The 20132-nt window shown below is 44.3% G+C and overlaps 2 protein-coding genes across 3 annotated transcripts in view; one reads left to right on the top strand and one right to left on the bottom strand.

Moving 5' to 3' along the window:
* ST3GAL6 (ST3 beta-galactoside alpha-2,3-sialyltransferase 6) overlaps positions 1-17928 on the bottom strand; it is a 75690-nt gene extending 57762 nt beyond the window's left edge. For both annotated transcript variants that reach the window (XM_037058918.1, XM_037058920.1), the window contains exon 1: positions 17851-17928. The gene's annotated coding sequence lies outside the window, so the exon portion shown is untranslated. The remainder of the gene's footprint in view (positions 1-17850) is intronic.
* LOC118995727 (translation initiation factor IF-2-like) lies at positions 14335-18219 on the top strand. Its single transcript, XM_037058824.1, has 3 exons — positions 14335-14382; positions 17527-17749; positions 17790-18219. Exons 1-3 carry the CDS (start codon positions 14335-14337, stop codon positions 18194-18196), a joined length of 678 nt encoding a protein of 225 aa, XP_036914719.1. The 3' UTR covers positions 18197-18219.
* The last annotated feature ends 1913 nt before the right edge of the window (positions 18220-20132 follow it).

Genomic DNA, 20132 nt, shown 5'->3' with positions numbered 1-20132 from the left:
CACTAATAGACATTTAGTTGTTTTCAGAGAATTGCTCATCTGAATGTCATTTTGGAGTCAAATTTCTTTTCTCCAATCTACAAAAGCTAGTTTACAAAGTCAATGAATCTTACAAACTGCTAAAAAGAGACTCAAAGAGAAGCCCTGGCTGGCGTAGCTCAGTGGATTGAGCGCGGGCCTGCGAACCAGACGATCGCGGTTCGATTCCCAGTCAGGGCACATGCCTGGGTTGCAGGCTGGTTCCTTGCAGGCCAACTCCCAGCAGGAGATGCACGAAAAGCAACCATTCACTGATGTTTCTCTCCCTCTCTCCTTCCCCTTTAAAGGGAAATAAATGAATAAAATCTTTAAAATAAAAAAAAAAGAGAGACTCAAAGAGAAATTTTATTTTAAGCACAGGAGTTTCTTCCATAAAAGACAAACCTTTAATAAGTCAAGTCATATTAAATTACCTAGATATTTCAAATACAATGAATCTCTGAAAAAGGAAAGTAAATAGTATTTTAAATGAGACAATAATTTCTAGTTAAGGTAAATCTATAATAATCCTGTTGAAATGAAACACTGAAGAGAAAATAGATACAGGAAATGTCTTCTTACAACTGCTTTCTTTTCCGGATAATCACACTGACTGGACAAGAATAATCAGGGTGTTTGAGCAAGTAAATGAACCAGAAGCTCCTCCGAATGCTTTGTTTTGTGCTCCAGCCAGAAAATAATCCAAGGCGCAACCCCACAGAAAGATAACCAAGACTTTTTTTAGAATCAAGGGATTGGGAAATGCCAGAGTCAATATTGAATAAAGCAGACAATCAAAACAATGTAATGTTGGTCTTTGATCTTTAAATGGTTACACCTATAAACCATATGATTATAAATGTTCTATGTTCATTAATGAAAACTTTTAACTCAAGGGTATCATAACAAGGTTTGTTAGCAAGTGTGAACTAAAGTCAAGTCTACAAATATGTGTAGATCCATCTACAGAATTCCTATACTTTTAACATTATTTTCTATTTAAAAAAAATAAGAATCTGAGCTCTAACCAGAGTAGCTCAGTTGGTTGGGTATTGGGTATTGGTTGGGTAAAGCAGAAAGTCACCAGTTTGATTCCCCATCAGGGCACATGTGCGGGCTGCAGGTCCAGTCCCCAGGAGCACATAGGAGAGGCAACCGACTGATTGATGTTTCTCTCTCATATCAGTGTTTCTCTCCCTTTCTTTCTCCCTTCCCTTCTCTCCAGAAAATAATAAATAAAATTTTTTAAAAGATTCTGAGAAAATTTCAAAAGGCACATGTTTTAAAAAATAACTGTTTACCAACAGCTGCATTCTTCACACTTTAAAATAACCTAGCCTAAGGAAGGTTATTTTATAGTGTGAAACACCAATGTGTACAGGGGCATTCTCTTTGGAGGGAGGGAAAAGTCTCTTCTTCTAGTAGATTTCCAAAGAAGAGTACAGCAACCTCAAAAAGGTAAATTTTGAATATATATATCTGGGTTTCCAGTGAAAGAAGTCATTCCAGCATACTAGGAGTCACCATGAAGTCATGCTGTTCAAGCCCATTTCAAAACAACTAGCCAAATGTTTTAGTATGTTCATAGGTAAGCCAAAGAGATATCACGTCTAGATCCCCAGCTTCCAGCTCACGAAATCCTCTTTGGCTTAGAAAAATCCTCCCAGGCGTCAGGAGGCAGCCATGGACTCTACTGAAATTTATCCTACCAGTAATTCACTGAAATTACTGGCCAAGAAGGTAGAGCAACGCCATCATCCATTTGTCCACCTGTCCATCAATCCAACACAGATATTTATTACCCATTTGTCACATGGCACAGGATCTCAGGGCACGAGGCTTTTCTGAGCTGAGTGAACACAGGTGTACAAAAGGCAAATCCACACAGCCACACATTTAAACACAGACAATCCAACATACTAAACATAATTTTTTGCCCCAACCTAACTCTTAACCTCAGCTTCTGAGCTCACTGTTTTATTTTTCAATTACATAAGTATATTTTACAGAATATATGATTACCATACAACATGTGGCTTTTTTTGCATTTTCCCCTCAAAGGACAAAATATAAATATTATTAATATAGTATAAAACCAGCAGAAACTAAAAGTTGAGGAGGCTTGGCAAGAGAATAAGGAAGCACAAAGAGACTCAAAACAAAAACAAAATTTTGAAACTTCCCACGTCTGTAATTTTTTAAAAGTGTTCTGAAGACTTCCCCACATTTATCAGCAGAAGGCAAAGGCTTCTGAAATGAAAGAGGCGATTTAGGAGTGCAGATCCACTCTGCAACTGAGCTAGGCTCTGGACATACGAGGCTACGGGGCAGAAACTGTGTTAAGGGCATTTAGGACAAAAGCTTCCCCGCAAGTCCTTACATCCCAAAGGAAGGGTGCAAAAGAAAAGTGCAGGAAGTAGCCTGAGTCTGTGGAATAACCCTGGGGATTTCAAACAGTTTGGTCCTTGTGGTTCCCCTAAACCAGAAACTCATCCCAGGGGGGAAAACACAGACGAATGGTGAGGCAATCTAAAACCAGTCCTCTGCCTTGTTCTACATAGTTCCTTACTACTGAAGCCTCATTGTTGGGCCACCTTGGGATTCAATGGCTTTCTTATTTTCTCAATTGAGAACAGGTCTTTAATATGCCTACATACAGCAAAACGAAACCTTTATCTGCAACATGCCAAACTATCTGAGAGTAGGTATTTCATTTAAAGAATAAAGTTGCATTTTTTTCCTGTTAAAGGTGATTCTGGACCAGAGGAACTGGGGAAAACTGAATGGAGGATGTGGCCCCAGTTAGAGTCTGCGAGGGTGGGTAAGGACACCTCAGCACAGACCCAGACGAGAGGCAATGAACCCAGCAAAGGTGGATTTTCAAGGTTGGCTCTGAGGCATGTCAGTAAAAGAAGCCGGCTGGGTCTGAAAGTGCTCGTGAAAGGCAGAGTTAAGAAATAAAGAAAAAGCCATAGAATGGTAATGAAACCTCTGTCCTCCTATAGGGCACATCCCAGACATGGAGCAACCAGGGGCAAGAGAGGACACTCTGGGAGCCAGTCCAGACAGCAGCTGGACAGGGGAGAGCCAGGGCAACTCCAGCACCAAGGGCCAGGCGTGCTCTGGGGGAGACAGAGCAGAGGGTTCAAGGTGCCAGGCCCACCATCAACCCTCTGCATTCATTTCCTAGGGCTGCAAGAAAAAAAGTGCCATAAACAGGGTGGCTTACAATAACAGAAGTGTATCGTCGCACTACACACTTGTCACACAGTACACTGTCTCTGGAGGCTAACAGTCCAAAATAAATGTGTCGGCAAGGTCATGCTCCCTCGGAAACCTGTGAGGGAGAATCCTTCTTGGCCTCTTTGGAGCAGCTGGTGGTTCACTGGCTCTCCTTGGCATCCCCTGGCTTGCTGATGCAGCACTACAATCTGCTGTCTGTCCTCACATAGTGATCTCCCTGTGTCTGTCTTCACAGGGATGCTTTTTATGTGGACATCAGTTACACCAGGGGCCCACCCGACTGCAGCATGACCTCGTCTTAACTCGTTATATCTGCAATGACCCCATTTCCCAATGAGGTCACATTCTGAAGTACTCGGAGTTAGGACTTCCACATGTCTTTTGAGGGGACACAGTTCAACCTATCATATCCCTCCTGGGCAGTCTAGTCCTCATGCTCAACCAGAAGGACTCTGAGGCTCCAAAGCCATTCAGAACACCTGGGGGCTGTTGATTCAAGTCTCACCAGAGAAAAATCAAAAAATCCCCCTGTGGTGGAGAAAGTTTGGGGAGTGATTACATCTAAGGACAGAAGCTGTGACCGGGTGGAGCCTTTGGTGCACTTCCAGAGGGCAGTCAATATTCCAATTCTCCCAGCTGGAGGAGATTTATGTGGGTGTGTTCACTGGGAGGAAATGTATGAACTATATGGACACACTCTGTGTACTCTGTATGTCTGATATTTCCAGAAGAACTTTAAAAAACATTGGAGAATATGAGCTTCCTGAGAAACAGGGGTCTTAGCAGCCTAGGTAGACCCTCAGAGAGGAGCATTATCTGGGAGGGGCCACAACAAAAGAGTTGGCCACTCAGTCCTGCTGGTGCAGGAAATACCAAAGTAATTCACTTATAATAAAAATATAAATGCTAAGGGGTCTATACATTTGAACTGGTAGATGGGCAACTTCTGTAGGCAATCCCATGGGTGACGATGAAAAAACTGTTTGATTCCAGCTGGGTGGCTCATTTGGTTGGAGTGTTGACCCAACACCAAAAGGTTGCAGGTTGATTCCCCCACCCCCTCACCCCCAGCCCCCAACCCCCCACCCCAGGAGGTGACTGATCCATGTTTTTCTCTCACTTTGATGTTTCTCTCTCTCTCAAATCAGTACGGGCTGGTTGATGTTTCTCTCCCACATTTCTTTCCCTCTCTCTCTCCCTCTCCCTCAAATAAACAGACATACCATCAGGTGGGGATTTTAAGTTATTTGATAAGCACAGACCCACATTCAGGGCACTCCCCCCTTCAGCAGTGCGGGGCGTGGTGCACAGACACGGCTTCCTTGGCCCTGTTTCCCGGCCTCCTCGCAGACAGACCTCTCCCGCACATTCCATTTCAGGCTAATTACAGTTCAAGCAAGTTCCAGTGTTTTTAGTTTCACATCTAATTCTTCTCTGGAAACTTTAAGCTCTTGTAATTTTGATATTTTGTGTCCTACTGCTTAATTTGTTACCAAGAGAAATCAACATAAAAAAAAGAGTTAAAATTACTGACACCACTCACACTCAGTCGAAAACATATATCTTTGGAGTAAAAACATATAAGATTTTCTAGAATTAAATATAACTGGCCTTTACACATCAGCTCTTGCATAAACTCTGAATAATATATTGATACATTAAAAACTGAGTAATGCCCTTAAAAATGAGAGAGGAGAGGGGAAGCCAAAATTTCATGGCAATGCAAACAAAAAAAATCAAATATCGATCAAAATTTTACAGATATGACATCAAGTACATAATTACAGAAAATAAAGTGGTGACTGGAAGCACTTGACTTTCTATTCTGTAAAATGTGTTTAGAGAGGCCCTGGAAGAAGGCCATGAACTTCAGTGATCCTCTTGGCTGTTCTCCTTGGGTATCTCTGTCCTGCTGAAGACCATCTCTACTCTCAAACTTCATAGAGAATCCCATGCTTCAGAAGTCTCCATGCCTGCCTAATATGCCTGTATTTTAAATATTTGGGTTATTAAAAATGAGAGCTCCAACATCAATTACATATTACCATAATTAATGTTTTCATTATTTTCTTATGAAAACAGCAAATGGAAGAGATGTATTCCATGCCACATGTAAATCCAAGTTCAACTTCAGAAGCAATGTACAGAACTGGCCAGTTATAACTTGTCTATATAGACCACAGGTAGCAAACACAAGGCCAGCGAGCCGAATCCGGCCCTCCACCTTGTTTTAACTGGCCAGGCACTTTGTTTCTACCTGGCAGCAGTGCCAAGCTCTCACTCAACTGTTAAGGAGTAGTTACATTTACACAGTCCTAAAACTACATTAGACCCTTTGAAGGCAACCGCGAGGCTGATGTGGCCCCACCAGTGAAAATGAGTTTGACACTGCTGATACATAGACCTACATCCAGTAAGGCACATAACCTTAGAGGAAGATGTAAATGCATATGCCATAGGTATCCAAGTCTGCTGAAGCAGACTGCTACATTCTCTCCTGCATCATCTCCCAAAATGCTTAATTTTTATTTATTTATTTATTTATTTATTTATGTTTTATTGATTATACCATTACAGTTGTCCCCATTTCCCTTCCCTTCATTCCCCTCCACCCTGAACACCAACTCCCCCCACATTCTCCCCCTTTAGTTCATGTCCATGTGTCACAAGTTCTTTAGATTCTACATTTCCCACACTGCTCTTGCCCGCCCTCTGTTTATTTTCTACCCACTGTCTATACTATTTATTCTCTGTACCTTCTCCCCCCTTCTCCTCCTCCCACTCCCCTGTTGCTAACCCTCCATGTGATCTCCATTTCTATGGTTTCCGTTCCCAATCTAGCTGTCCTCTTAGTTTGCTTTTGTTTTAGGTCTGGTTGTTAATAACTGTGAGTTTGCTGTCCTTTCACTCTTCACATTTTTTATCTTCTTTTTCTTAGATAAGTCCCTTTAACATTTCATATAATAAGGGCTTGGTGATGATGAACTCCTTAAATTTGATCTTATCTGAGGAGCACTTTATCTGTCCTTCCATTCTAAATGAAAGCTTTGCTGGATAGAGCAATCTTGGATGTAGGTCCTTGCCTTTCGTGACTTGGAATACTTCTTTCCAGCCCCTTCTTGCCTGTAAGGTCTCTTTTGAGAAATCCACTGACAGTCTCCTGATGGGCACTCCTTTGTAGGTGACTGTCCCCTTATCTCTTGCTGCTTCTAGGATTCTCTCTTTCATTTTAATCTTGGCTAATGTAATGATGATGTGCCTTGGTGTGTTCCTTCTTGGGCCCACCTTCTTTGGGACTCTCTGAGCTTCCTGGATTTCCTGGAAGTCTATTTCCTTTGCCAGATTGGGGAAGTTCTCCTTTATTATTTGTTCAAATAAGTTTTCCACTTGCTCTTTCTCTTCCCCTTCTGGTACCCATATAGTTCGAATGTTGGAACATTTAAAGATGTCCTGGAGGTTCCTAAGCCTCTCCTCATTTTTTTGATTCTTCATTCTTTTCTGTTTGGTTCTTTTTTCTTCCTTCTGGTCCACACCATTGATTTGAGTCCCAGTTTTCTTTCTACCACTATTGGTTCCCTGTGCATTTTCCTTCATTTCACTTAGCATAGCCTTCATTTATTCATCTAATTTGCGACTAAAATCAACCAGTTCTGTGAGCATCCTGATCACCAGTATTTTGAACTGTGCATCCCATAGGTTGGCTATCTCTTTGTTGCTTAGAAGTATTGGCTCTGGGGCTTTGAGCTATTCTTCTGCTTGAGCCATAATGTTTTGGTCTGTTACGTGTCTGTTACATATAAGGGACAGAGCCTTAGGTGTTCACCAGGGTGGGGCAACCCAGGTCACTGGGTTGTGATGCTGTATGTCGGGGTGGGATCAGAAAGGGGCAATGACATTTTTTTCTCCTCTCTCTCAGATTTCTGTCCCCTCTGCAGCTTCCCACAAGCAAATTGGGCCCTTCTGGTGCTGGTTCCCGCGTGTGTGGGCTTGTGCACCCTTCAGGACCCTGTGGGTCTCTCCAGTGAACTCTCTGTGAGCCTGGGAGCCTCTTCCAGCACCTTAACCCCCTGAAAGTTTTTCTAGTTGGTGCTTTTAGGCTTTATTTCCTGGCACTGGGACCCAGGGTCATGCTATCTATCTCACCGCTCGCTCCTTTGCTTTGTTTAGCTGAGCACGAATGTGTGACCACAGTCAGCCAGCCGCCCTGCGCCCTCACTGGGTCTGCCTGTTGCCACCCCACGCCTGGGATCTGCCAACCACTGCCTGTGCGCCTGGGTCCCTCCTGCCGCTTTTTCCTGCGCCACCTGCTCCTGCCAGCCGCTGACTCCGCCCCTCCTACCGTTCTGGGTGAATGGTTCATTGTTGTCGGGCTTCAGTACAGTTTAATTTTCTCTGTGTTTTGGTTGCATTCTGGCTTTTAAAGATTTGATGTTCATAAACTTGATTGTGTGAGGAGGTCCAGTGTTTCCACCTACACCCCCATCTTGGCCGGAAGTCCCCAAAATGCTTGATTTGGGGTGTTACGCTCTAAGAGCACCAAACTTGGAGCGGTTCTCAATCATACTCTGTTTCATGCTTCAGCGCCTTTGATCATGCTGTCCCTGCTACCTGGAATGCCCTCCCTCCCTCTCCACCTGCCTGCCGGCCTCCCTCACTCCCCACCACCACAGCCCTGTCATAAATTGGAATCATCTGTTGGGATTCTGCTCTGCAATGAGCACCTCCCTATCTCCACCTTGCATTTCTGTGAAGATATAAGAGCGTCTGAAAAAAAGCATTCATAAAGCTGTTTCAAGAATAGAAATAATTCTAAATCATATTTTAACGTATTAAAACTCAAACTAAAAGATATTAAGTTTTTTAATGGACATCTGCATAGTTTTTGCTTTTTTTTTTTTTAGTTTTTGCTTCTTAACCCTAGTATATTCTGAAAAACTCATAGTGCTATTTTACCAAAAGATTTCATCCCCAACTTCACTAAAAGCCCATGTGCACATGTCCATACATAACAGACAGTATGCACACACACACTGCATCCCTGCACTGTGTGCCCGCAGATCCCCATATGGACTACATTATAGATCCCTGCGCCGGGCACAGGATAGGTGCCTGTGGACTAGCTGCTGTTCCCAGAAGAATAATTAAAGAAAAACAACAACATGAGTAGATTAATGCAGTCCAAAGTGAAGTTAGATGCTAAAAGGAAACAGACCTGAAAAGAATTAGAGCTAGATAAGATCAAACAGAGAGATATTTTGGAAATAGTTAATTTTTAACATTTGCTGAAGAGTACCATTATAATATTAGTACAATAATAGAGTTATAATGGCAAGTAACAGTAACATTGATTAAGCGTTTGATATTCGGCAGAAGCTATGCTGAACTAATTATATGTAATTACTTTTAAAAAATATATTTTATGATTATGCTATTAGTTGTCTAATTTTGTTGCTCCCCTTTGTACCTCTCCACCCTGCACCACACTCTATGTAGCATCCTGCCCCCCTTAGTTCATGTCCATAGGTCGTACATATAAGTTCTTTGGCTTCTCCATTTCCTATACTTTTCTTAACCTTCCCCTCTCTATTTTGTACCTACCAATTATTCTTATTCTCTGTACCTTTCCCCCCATTCTCCCTTCCCACTCTCCCTACCCACTGATAACCCTCCATGTGATCTCCATTTCTGTGAATCCGTTCCTGTTCTAGTTGTTTGCTTACTTTGTTTTGTTTTTTTGTTTAGGCTCTGTTGATAGTTGAGTTTGTTGTCCTTTTACTGTTCATAGTTTTGAACTTCTTCTAAGTCCCTTTAACATTTCATATAAGAAGGGCTTGGTGATGATGAACTCCTTTAACTTGACCTTATCTGAGAAGCACTTTATCTGCCCTTCCATTCTAAATGAAAGCTTTGCTGGATAGAGGAATCTTGGATGGAGGTCCTTGCCTTTCATCACTTCAAATACTTCTTTCCAGCCCCTTCTTGCCTGAAAGATTTCTTTTGAGAAATTGGCTGTAGTCTTATGGGAACTCCTTTACAGGTAACTCTCTTTTTCTGTAGCTGATTTTAAGATTCTCTCCCTATTTTTAATCTTGGGTAATGTAACAATGATGTGTCTTGGTGTGTGCTTCCTTGGGTCCAAATTTTGGGGACACTCTGAGCTTCCTAGACTTCCTGGTAGTCTATTTCCTTTGCCAGATTGGGAAAATCTCCTTCATTATGTTTTCAAATAAATTTTCAATTTCTTGGTCTTCCTCTTCTCCTGGCACCCCTGTGATTCAGATGTTGGAACGTTTAAAGTTCTCCCAGAGGTTCCTAAGCCTGTTGTCATTCTTTTTTGAATTCTTGTTTTTTCATTCTGTTCTTGTTGAATGTTTCTTTCTTTCTCCTGGTCCAAATCGTTAATCTGAGTCCAGATTTCCCTCCCTTCACTGTTGGTTCCCTGTATGTTTTCCTTTATTTCACTTGGTATAGCCATCATTTCTTCCTTTAATTTGCAACCATATTCAACCATTTCTGTGAGCATCCTCATTTACTAGTGTTTTGAACTCTGCATCTAATATCTCCTTGTCACTGAAGAGCTTAGTTCTTTTTCTGGAGTTTTGATCTGTTCTTTCATTTGGGCCATATTTCTTTGTCTCAGTGCACCTGATACATTGTAAAGGGTGGAGCCTTGGAGCCTTAGCTATTTGCCGAGGCTGGGCAACCCTCTTTGCTGCATTGTGGCGCTATCTGTGGGGGAGGGGTCAGAGAGGGAACAATGCCCCTTGCTGGCCTCTCACCCACTTTCAGTTACCTCCCCTGCTTCTGACAAGCAAATTGGACCCTTCTGGTGCTGATTCTCAGGTGGGTGGGTCTGTGTACATTCTAGACTCCACGGGTTCCTCCTATGGACTCTCCTATGAGCCTGGGAGGTTCTTCCACTACCAGAGCCCCCACAGGTTTTTACAACCAGAGGTTTTGAGGCTTTATTTCCCTGCACTAGAACCCTGGGTTGCACGGTCTGTCTCGCTCCCTAGTTGCCCCCCTTGGTTCATCTGCACACAAATGTGGCCACTGCCTTGCTATAAGTCCTCTCCACCCAGCTGCCCCTCTCTGCTTCTCTTACCAGTCTGGATGAATGTTTCTTCTTTAACTCCTTAATTATTGAACTTTCATGAAGTTCAATTTTCTGGCAGTTCTGGTTGTTTTTTGTTTTTAAATTGGTTGTTGTCCTTCTTTTGGTTGTGCGAGGAAGCAAAACGTCTACCTATGCCTCCATCATGGCTGGAAGTCCCTATAATTACTTTTCAATGACCATAATGATTGTGATGTGGACATTATTGCAAATGTATAGATAAGAAAGGCGATGCTCTAAAGTTAGGCAACTTGTTCAGGCTCAGGCCATTATAAACCATCAAACTGGAAAACATAATCTGGTTTGGATATGGGAGCGTAGAATGGAAGGAAGGAGGTGCCAAGTGTCAAAAGCATACCCCAAGCGAAAACACTGAGAGGCTTGCAGTGACTATGGGTTCAGCTGCAGAAGTACACAGAAAGTCAGCAACACGAAATGGCAGAACGCATCAAAGACCAGTGGGAGAAAGTCTTCGGATTTTCAGCAGGAAAAAAAAATTTCCTAATGACAACCACACTTGAAGGATGTCATTATAAAAGGAACATAGACAGGAATATTGGTGTTCATAGGTGAAGAGCTTAGGAAGAATACTTTTGTAAGAATATAATTATATTATTTTATGGTTAAAGCAGAAGAGCCTGGTCCACCAAATCTGTAAAAAGAGTTTTTTGGTCTTTGTTATAGATGAGCAGATCTGTCCTCCAAAAACGTCAGGGCCTGGACAACATGTATAGGTGCTGCACGATCAGAGAGCACACGTATTTCCTAACATCCGGCCCGTGAAAAATCCAATTATTTCTAATTTACTTATCGTATAGCTGGAATAATCTAACAAGAGTGGTTTGCTACCTTACTTTGACATTTCCCTAAAACCTTCTGTTGGAAATATTTAGGCCAGCACCATAGAAGGTGCTGCTATAAAAAAAAATTATAAGAGTGTATTTGAGGCAAATTGACAATATACGCCAGGGATCAGGATCTCAAATGCTCCCCAAAGCGATGCTTTTATTAAAATGATAAAATATCATAGTCAAATAAAATGTAAAATAAAAATAATACAATGAATGAAATAAAATTAAATTAGATTAAATGCTTTTATTCAAAACTGTGTACCCCTTTAGTAAGACTCCTGATACATTAAGGGATGGAGGAGGCAGCATAAGGAAACATGGACATTTTCTATGCTCAGCGTAGAGCCAAAAAATAAAAAGAGATTAGAGACTTCTTTTTAAATTTTGCAACTCTTTTTTATGGTTAATCTAAAGTTCATATAAAATGTAGATAATATAAGATAATATATGCTAAGTATAATAATTTCCAAACATCCACAGTATTTTGACAGCAGTTGTGAGTATGTGAAGCAGTTTATTCTCATATTATTATTTACTAACTATTGTATTCTTTGCTATACAAACACCTGTAAACCTACTTATTTTTTTATTTTTTGAAGATTTAATTTCTTTTTATTTAGAGAGCAGGGAGGCAGGGAGAAAGAGGAAAAAAGAAACAGCAATTGGTTGCCTCTCACACTCTCCCTGCCAGGGACCTGGCCCACAATCCAGTCATGTGCCCTGACTGGAAATCAAACCAGCGACCTTTCATTTTGTGGGCCAGTGCTCAAGCCACTGAGCCACACCAGCCATGGCTGTAAACCTACTTTTGCCGCACCTTATATGTTAGTGATGTTAGGTGTGCAGGGTAAAAATGAGCGAGACAGCCCTGGCTAGTGTGGCTCAGTGGACTGAATGCTGGCCTGTGAGCCAAAAGGTCACCAACTCAACTCCCAGTCAGGACACATGCCTGGGTTGCAGGCCAGGTCCCCATCTGTGGGGTGCATGAGAGACAACTATACACTGATGTTTCTCTCCCTCTCTCTAAAAATAAGTAAATAAAATCTTCAAAAATGAGCAGGGCACCTGGCTACAGAATCCTAGAAAGAAGTTTCTCTCTAGAGAGTATACCAGGCTTCCCCAGAGAGTAATACACTGGTGCTGGTGAACTAACCTGGAATCAAGGGATAGCGGACAAAATGCTGGGTAAAGTGCTGGGCCTTCTCTTCATTTCTGATAAACCAGCACTACTAGGATTTATTAACTTGGACATAAATGTTCATGTTTTAAGAGCTACTCTAAGACTGCCAAGATCGCCTACCGAGACCGATAGAAATGAAATTCCAACAGGCACAGCACACTCCCCTGAGAAATATTGCAAGTCCTGCACATTACCACAGAAAACGTACTCGAAAAAGAACATGCACCTCCACTACAGACAGACTGCACACGGGGCAGCCTGGGAACGAGGAACTGGGAGTTCAGAAAAGGGCAAGACCTTTGGGGTTATTCGGATTATCTCCTCTTGCAACAATCATTTTCTTGCAAAAGATTGATTGTGATATATTTGACTAAATAATTAACTTCATTTTAAATATCTAGTTTCAGATGTCACCAGCCAACAAGAGGCTTCTTAGATACTACTAGCTATTCAGTCTGGAGAGAAGGTGAGATGTGAGAGCTAGTGATGAAGAGTTTTATGCATGAAGGTAAAATTAAATATATGCATTTCAAAGGATAAGAGGAACATTATGCAGGGTCTTCTCTGTGTGGATACGTCTGTGTCTGTGTCTTGGCCCAGAGCAAGGAAGGGGCAATCGGTGATGGCCCTTTGAAGGGGAGAAGAAAAACCAACTGAGAGCGAAAACCTGTGTGGGGCAGGGAGGTAGGGAGGGAGAAACAGGAAAACCAATTGCCCACTGGGTAAAGACTAAGTCTCTAATTGGAAATCCCCAGTGTCATCCTGTTCTAATTAAAATACAATTCAAACTCCTTTCTAAGCGTTAAAGGCTTCCCAAAAGCTGTCTCCCACTACCTCACTGGCTTCATCTTCTTTTGAACTCTTCTTCTTCGAGTTTTCAAAACTCCCCCAATTCATTCATGCCTCAGGCACTTTGTCGTTGCTATTCCCTCTGCTAGAATGCTCTTCCTTCTGCTCTCCACTTGACTGGCTCTTGCTCACCATTCACACCTCAGGTCAAATACCACCTCCTCAGAGAAGCTTCCTGACTGCCCTACAGTACCTTCCCCCATCTCCTCTCTAGCACACCCCAGGCTGTATTATTGTCTTTGTCACACTCATTCTATCCAAAAGACATTTTTCATTTATTTGCATCTTATTTAATGACTCCACTTTCCACAAAAACATAAGCTCTATAAAAGCACAGGATTTGTTTTGTTCAACACGGCACACCCTATCCCCACCACCAGCACTGAGAACATCTCCTATTCCATGGTGGATATCCAGGAATATTGGCAGAATCTCAAGTCCCACCTTATGCATGACCATGCAGAAAGATACCCATGATCCACTGAAAAGCCACTCTCTGCTCCCGCCACCCACATTTCCCAGCACGGTGACTGTGACCCACAGCCACACCAACTCTGCAGCACCTTCTATAGCCTGTGGAAGGCAAGAGTGATGCTGCTTCCCTTGGAAGGATCTCTAGCTTGTCTGCCATCTCTTTATCTGGAGACCTTATTCTCCTCATTTTCTACAGATCTTTCCACCACAGGAAGTCATTGTTTAAAGAACTCTACAAAGACCATGATTACATGCTACTGAACAAAATGATGCCATTTGCACACTGAGTCTGAGCTATAAGGGGGAGGAGAGAACAGGGAGGAGAACCTTTACACTCAGATTTCTGGTGTTTAGGACAATTCTCCTACAAGTTGGCTGCTCTCCTTCCCCTCTTTCCCAGCAGTCCAGGAAGAGGAAAGCCCCTGGCCAGATACAGAGGGGTGTAGAAGTAAACAGTGAGCCGGCCTCTCCCCTCTGAATAAGCAAAAGCTCTCCAAGAAAAAGAAATACGAATGTGGAGAAGAGACTCAGATCCTACTTCTCCCTACTCCCCTCCACCCTGATGACTTCACTCCCAGGATCTCACCCCTTTTTATCCCACCAGCATGGCAGCCAGGCTTCAGACGAAGTCTGAGACCCTGCTGACTCCCATGGTGAAGACCTGCGCTTCTGACACCCCGACACGGAACCACAGAGCGTTCCCCGCTGCAACCTTCATTCTCTTCTATACATTAAGCACGCTCCAAATCAGACACAGTTTTATTGTTAACCCATAAGGTTCCACTTGGAAATTGTGATGTGTGCTGTCATCCACTGTAGTTGGGATAAACAGGAGAGGTTAATTTTATCTGTGAAGGCAAGGATGTAGCCCTGGGAAGACTTCTAGACAAGAAGAAGTAGGAACTTCAGTGAAACTATGTTCAGAATGAAAAAACTTTTTGGAACACAGGCCATTGGAGATGACATAACCTGAATTTGTCAAGACACAGCACACCTACGCAGCCTGTCAGAAATGTGGAGAAGACAGAAAACATCTGATCGGTGAAAGTCTGAAGTGATCAGACGGAAAGGCAAAGTATGCAGACCACCTGTTCAAGAAGCCCAGCCTAAAGTGTAATGGAGAAAGTGTATTCAGATAGAGGGATGTAGCAGTTGAGTGCGCATGACAAAGGAGAAAGATACAAACGCAGGATGAAAGAACTTTTGAGTGATGTGTACCCTGGAGGCTTCCTGGAATTGCACAGGGCAGAGGTGAAGCAGACCATGTTACCCATTCTGAGTCACTTAACCTAGAGCAGCCTCCGGTTTTTGGTTTGTTTGTTTTTTTTAACTATGAAACGGGACTAAGCCTTCCTGTCTCATAGTTTTGTCAAGAAGACTTAATAAAGCAGCCTATGTGAGCACACTGGGCGTCACAGTGGGCACCACACGACTTCGAAATGTCTTTGCCTCCTTGGCGAGCGCAGCCTAGAATGCGTGTTACACAGAACTCTGGCCTCCAACCTCGGATGGAATCAATTTCCATGGAAGTCAAATGGTGATCCGCATGGTTAGCAAATGACGCTAATCGGTGAAGTATGGGAAGCAGCATTATCTCATTGCTCTCCCACGATGCCCCACACAATGTGGAACACTCCCACAGAAGAAAACAGCTGCTAAGTGCTGGAATGAGAGAACTTGAGAATCCCAATTTTCACAAAAGACAGACTGATGTTTTTAACAGTATGTCTCTTGATGGCATTCTTCTGTCAATACTATCTGTTCCCTTCTGAGCCTCAAAGTGATAAGAAACACCCAAACCTTTAGGAATTTTTTACTTTACTTGAGCCAAACTGATGACGATTGTTGAGAAGCAAAATCTCAACAGATTGAGAAAATACTCCAGAAAATGACGCCTTATTTTATACACTACAATCAAAAAAGTAGGTTTTAGGGGGTCATGAAATCCTCTGGTGATAGATTAGGGGCACAGGAGAAAGTAAATCAGAGGAATTTCTGGGATTGGATAAGAAATAAAATAACCCTGGCTGGTGTAGCTCAGTGGATTGAGCACGGGCCTGTGAACCAAAGGGTCGCTGGTTTGATTCCCAGTCAGGGCACATGCCTGGGTTGTGGGCCAGGTCCCCCGTAGGAGACACATGAGAGGCAACCATGCATTGATGTTTCTCTCCTACTTTCTCCTTCTCTTCCCCTCTTTCTAAAAAAATAAATAAGTAAAATATTTTTGAAAATAGAACAAGTTTTTTTTAAAGTAAAATGAATAGACATATACTTCTTTTACACAGGTAGGTATAGAATAATAAACAGTCAACAATTAACGTGATACCAATAACAATGGGGGGACTTGTGGTCTCTGCTCTGGCCCACCCATTGTGCTTTCAAAGGTATATTATCGGGTATGTTAAAGAGACAGGCTCAGTTTTGGTAAAGACTGACCTTTGGGAGGGAAAAACACTGCTCCAGGGCATGATGACCTGCCATAAACTGCTTTTAGTTAGAACGTTTTAATTTCACACTGTCCTGTGTGGTTACTTTGGTCTCTGAGTTTGTAAGGCCACCATGCAGGCCCCTTTTTGTCCAAAAGCACAAGAACAAACTATGTCCTAAAAAGCTACAGAAATGTAGTCAACATAGCAGCCGTACTTTATTGCACCGATGTTAGGAAATGTGGGACAGTCTGGGACAGACATTCAGCGACTATGGTAAAAATATCCCTCAGGGAGACCCCACCAGGTAACCAATGAAGACCTCCTTCTCTAGCTCCACTTGAAAGATCAAGGACAGCTTATGAAACCAGAACCAGGTAATACAAAGAGTTTCCAGAAAAGTTCTGTACATATAAACCAACAACTGTCTCCGTATTCAGAGATAGCAAATGAGACTACGAGTCTCTTTTGCAGATCTGAGTATGAAGAGCAGTCTTTGGTGTTGAGAAAAGACAGTATCACAAACCAATTTACGAATGTCAAATAAGCAATTTTTCAAACGGAAAATAACCCAGCATCCAGAGCAAATCGTCCCACGTAAATAAAAAGAAAGCATCATGGTCTGCAGCCGGGAGAGAAAATGTGAAAACCTGTAAGCCAAATATCCAGGCCTGTGACACAGAGCGACCATCTGAGACCTGGAGACCAGGGTGGACATGTGCCCTTAGGGCCACAGATGGAGAAAAGCTGCTGGCCAACCTCCTTTCCCTAACTGCAACTAATCATGTAATCATACCACTCAGGGATGTTCCTCTTTAAGCACATGTGACTTTGAGTTTAGAACCTGTGGCCTGTGTGGTTGCTGATACTCTGGCATTCACGATATTCTTCTTATCCCCACTCCTCCGGTTTTTAAAATATTGCCTTGAATAGCGAACACCAAGCCTCCGCCCCCAAGCTTTCTCCCGCCCCTTCTCCTGAAGATCACAAAAGAAGCAGCTTTGGAAATCACTTTTTATAATTTTCCTTTAAAGCCAATATAACAGCACACAAGGAACGGGGCTGAAATGTCGGCCTCGGAATGACAAGGTTTTTTTCTCCCTTATCTTGAAAACTAACTCCCGAAACACCACAATTTTTTCACTGCCTCCTTTCCCCCAAAGTGCCTCGGGGCTCGCTTTGTTAGGTCTAGTTCTCCTGTGGCGGGAACCAGGATTTCTCGTAAATTTTTGTTTAAGGTCAAAGATGGGAAACTTGCTCTCAGCCCTGCTCGAGTACAGATCCCTAAGTAAGAAAACAGTGTGAGCGAGGAGCGCATTACTGCTCCGGCGCCCAAGCCTCCCTGCGATTAGAGAATAGGATCCCAGGCAGGGTCCACCCGGCGCCCAGAGCCCCTCGGCCCGCCCGCGGGCTGCACCTCTCCCGTCCTTGCAAGGCTGGCACGGGGCTCCGAGCGCCCCGCGGCACCTCCCAGCGCCTAAACCCAGGCTGGTGGGGGGCGAACACACGCCACGATCCAGGGCTGGGAGGGTGCGCGGAGGGGCGGTCTATCAGCTACAGAGGCTGCAAAACCCCGGGATCCAAGCAACACAGACGCGGGCAGCCCCGATCCCTGTCGCGAGCTCGGCTCCCGCCGCCCCTAACCTCCCTCCCTCCGCAGTGCAAACCCGCCGGGAACCAGCCAGGGAGAGTTACCCGCCGAGGCCCAGGAGCGAAGACTGCAGAAGCTGGCCGAGTTTCGCCACCGCTCCCTCCAAGGCGGCTGCTGCCTCTCCCGCGGGTCCTGCAGCATCAGGCCGCCGAAGCCCGCGGCCGGCAGAAACCGGAGGAAGGTGGCGTGGGTCAGGGGCGGCGCGGACACGATTCGGTGCCCCCTGACCTGACCAGGGAGCCAGCCAGGGAGGGCGCAGTGCCGCCCGCCGCCCGGGGTGCGCCCCGGTCAAGATCCCAGGCGACCGCGCTGAGTGCCTGCAGAGCCGCGGGGAAGCTCCTCCTGCTCAGCGGCTGGCGTCGCGTGGGCGGTGGCCACGGCCGCCCCTGAGTTCGCAGAGGAAGGTGCCGTGCGGCGAGGGAGGCTCCGGATCCCCGGAGCAGATGTGAGGCAGGAGCCCAGCGGAGCCCCTTCCTTCTGGGCTTGGCAGAGGCCAGCAGCGCGCCCTCGCAGGGCGCCCAGGGCAGGAAACTCACCCCGAAGAGAAGGCTAGGGAAAGCGGCGGGTGGCTCCAGGATAGGGTATGAGGATCAACTTCCACAGCGAAGAAGACACTCCCATACCGCCCTGGTCTCCTTGGAAAACTGCCTGGCAAAGGTGAGGGGCGGCCCGAGTACTCCCCTTCCCCGCCAGCTGCCGAGTGGCAGGAGTAAACACGTTTGTTTGGCGCACCATCTGTGACAAGGGGCGGAGCAGGCGGTCTGGTTCCTAGCATGAAGGGCAGGGCATTGAGAGAGCCCTAGAATTCTTGGACTCCATCCGTCAAGGGCAAACCTGCTCGTGATTTTTATCTTTTGGAGATGTTATTTCAAGAAGAAAGAAGGTGGGACGCGCAGTTTAACAAGTAGCTCTCCCTTGAGGAAAGCATATAATGCCCTCACACTTGGATGGCTCTGAGTGCTTTTTAAATGTCATTGTGTAACATGGTCTAACAACATTCAATTAATAACGCCAGCGTTTGGGAACTGTGCATCATCATCACATGCCATCGGGGACCCCAGGGAGAAGAGCCATGGACTTGGGTGTAATCCAAAGCGGACCATGTGTCATGCGCTGAAACAAAGTCCTTCTGTGAAGGACCTTACGGTATTTGTCTTAATGTCAGCAACAGCCCTAGGAAGCAGCACTTGTCATTTCCCCAGTTTTACTAGTCAAAAACCTCCAGGAGAGGGTTCAGAAAAATCCCTTTCCTTTTCTTGAAATTGCCTTTGGAGTAACCCACACAGATTTTGTCACTTTAAAGATTTTATTTATTTACTTTTAGAAAGAAGGGATAAGAGGGAGAAAGAGAGAGAGAGAAGCATCAATGTGTGGTTGCCTCTCCTCTGAGCAACCCAGGCATGTGCCCTGACTGGGAATTGAACCCGAAACCTTCTGGTTTGCAGGCCAGCATTCAATCCACTGAGCCACACCAGCCACGGCCAGGTTTTGTCATTTTAAAGGTAGCTCTGGAGACATCAGGTTAGTGAAAGATGTTTAGGGAATTTGTCCATCTGAGCCAATTTTTCTTGAGGTTACTTTACTTTTCTTGTTTCAGGATTAAAAGAGTGTTATACTTTCCTAGGTATACCTGTCATCTTTCTAGCCTTCCTAGGATTGGGGGATCTGCAAAGTCATGGGCAGACAGAAGAGGAAGACATCATCCCCCTGTCTTTACTTGACATTTGTGCTTCTTTAGGGTCAGTAGTGGCGAAGAAGGCACAAATTCACAGTCCGCCTCCTCCACTGGCCTGCTGTGCAATCTCCTGCGTGTTTCCTACCTCCCCCCCGCCACCTCCCTAGGCACTTCCTTCTTGTCTCATAGAGCTAATACTTGTCTTCAAGGTTGTAAGGATTAAGAATAGATGATGAAATATAGAATTCTTGGCCAGTGCGTGTCCAAAAACCATCCATTCAGGAGGTAAGAATGTTAACATTGTCCATGGTGAGTCAGCCCACCATGAGCCAGCGACCCTGTGTGGGTCATACCATCCCACAGGCCAGGAAAATCTCATTTTAGAGCAAAAAAAATAGAGTCAGGAAATTAAGTAAGGTGCCCAAGGTCATACCAGCTACTATTCAAATGCAAGTGCCTGGGACAAAACCAGTTTTCTTTTCAGGATATCTCACCGCTCAGCAACTGTCTGGGGCAGGGCTTTTGACTCGGGCAACATCACCTGTCTGAAATACAGGATGCATTGTTGTATGGGCTCATGATCACAACCCTGTACAAATGCTCAATCCCTTTGGAAGGGGTTGAAGAATAAAGTTGGGTGGTGGAACTATA

The sequence above is a fragment of the Sturnira hondurensis genome, unplaced genomic scaffold (assembly GCF_014824575.4).
Source record: "Sturnira hondurensis isolate 20B ecotype Veracruz unplaced genomic scaffold, ASM1482457v3 Scaffold0010428, whole genome shotgun sequence".
NCBI classification, from domain to species: domain Eukaryota; kingdom Metazoa; phylum Chordata; class Mammalia; order Chiroptera; family Phyllostomidae; genus Sturnira; species Sturnira hondurensis.
The sequence above is the reverse complement of the archived record's forward strand: the minus strand, read 5'-3'. Positions and strand labels throughout refer to the sequence as shown.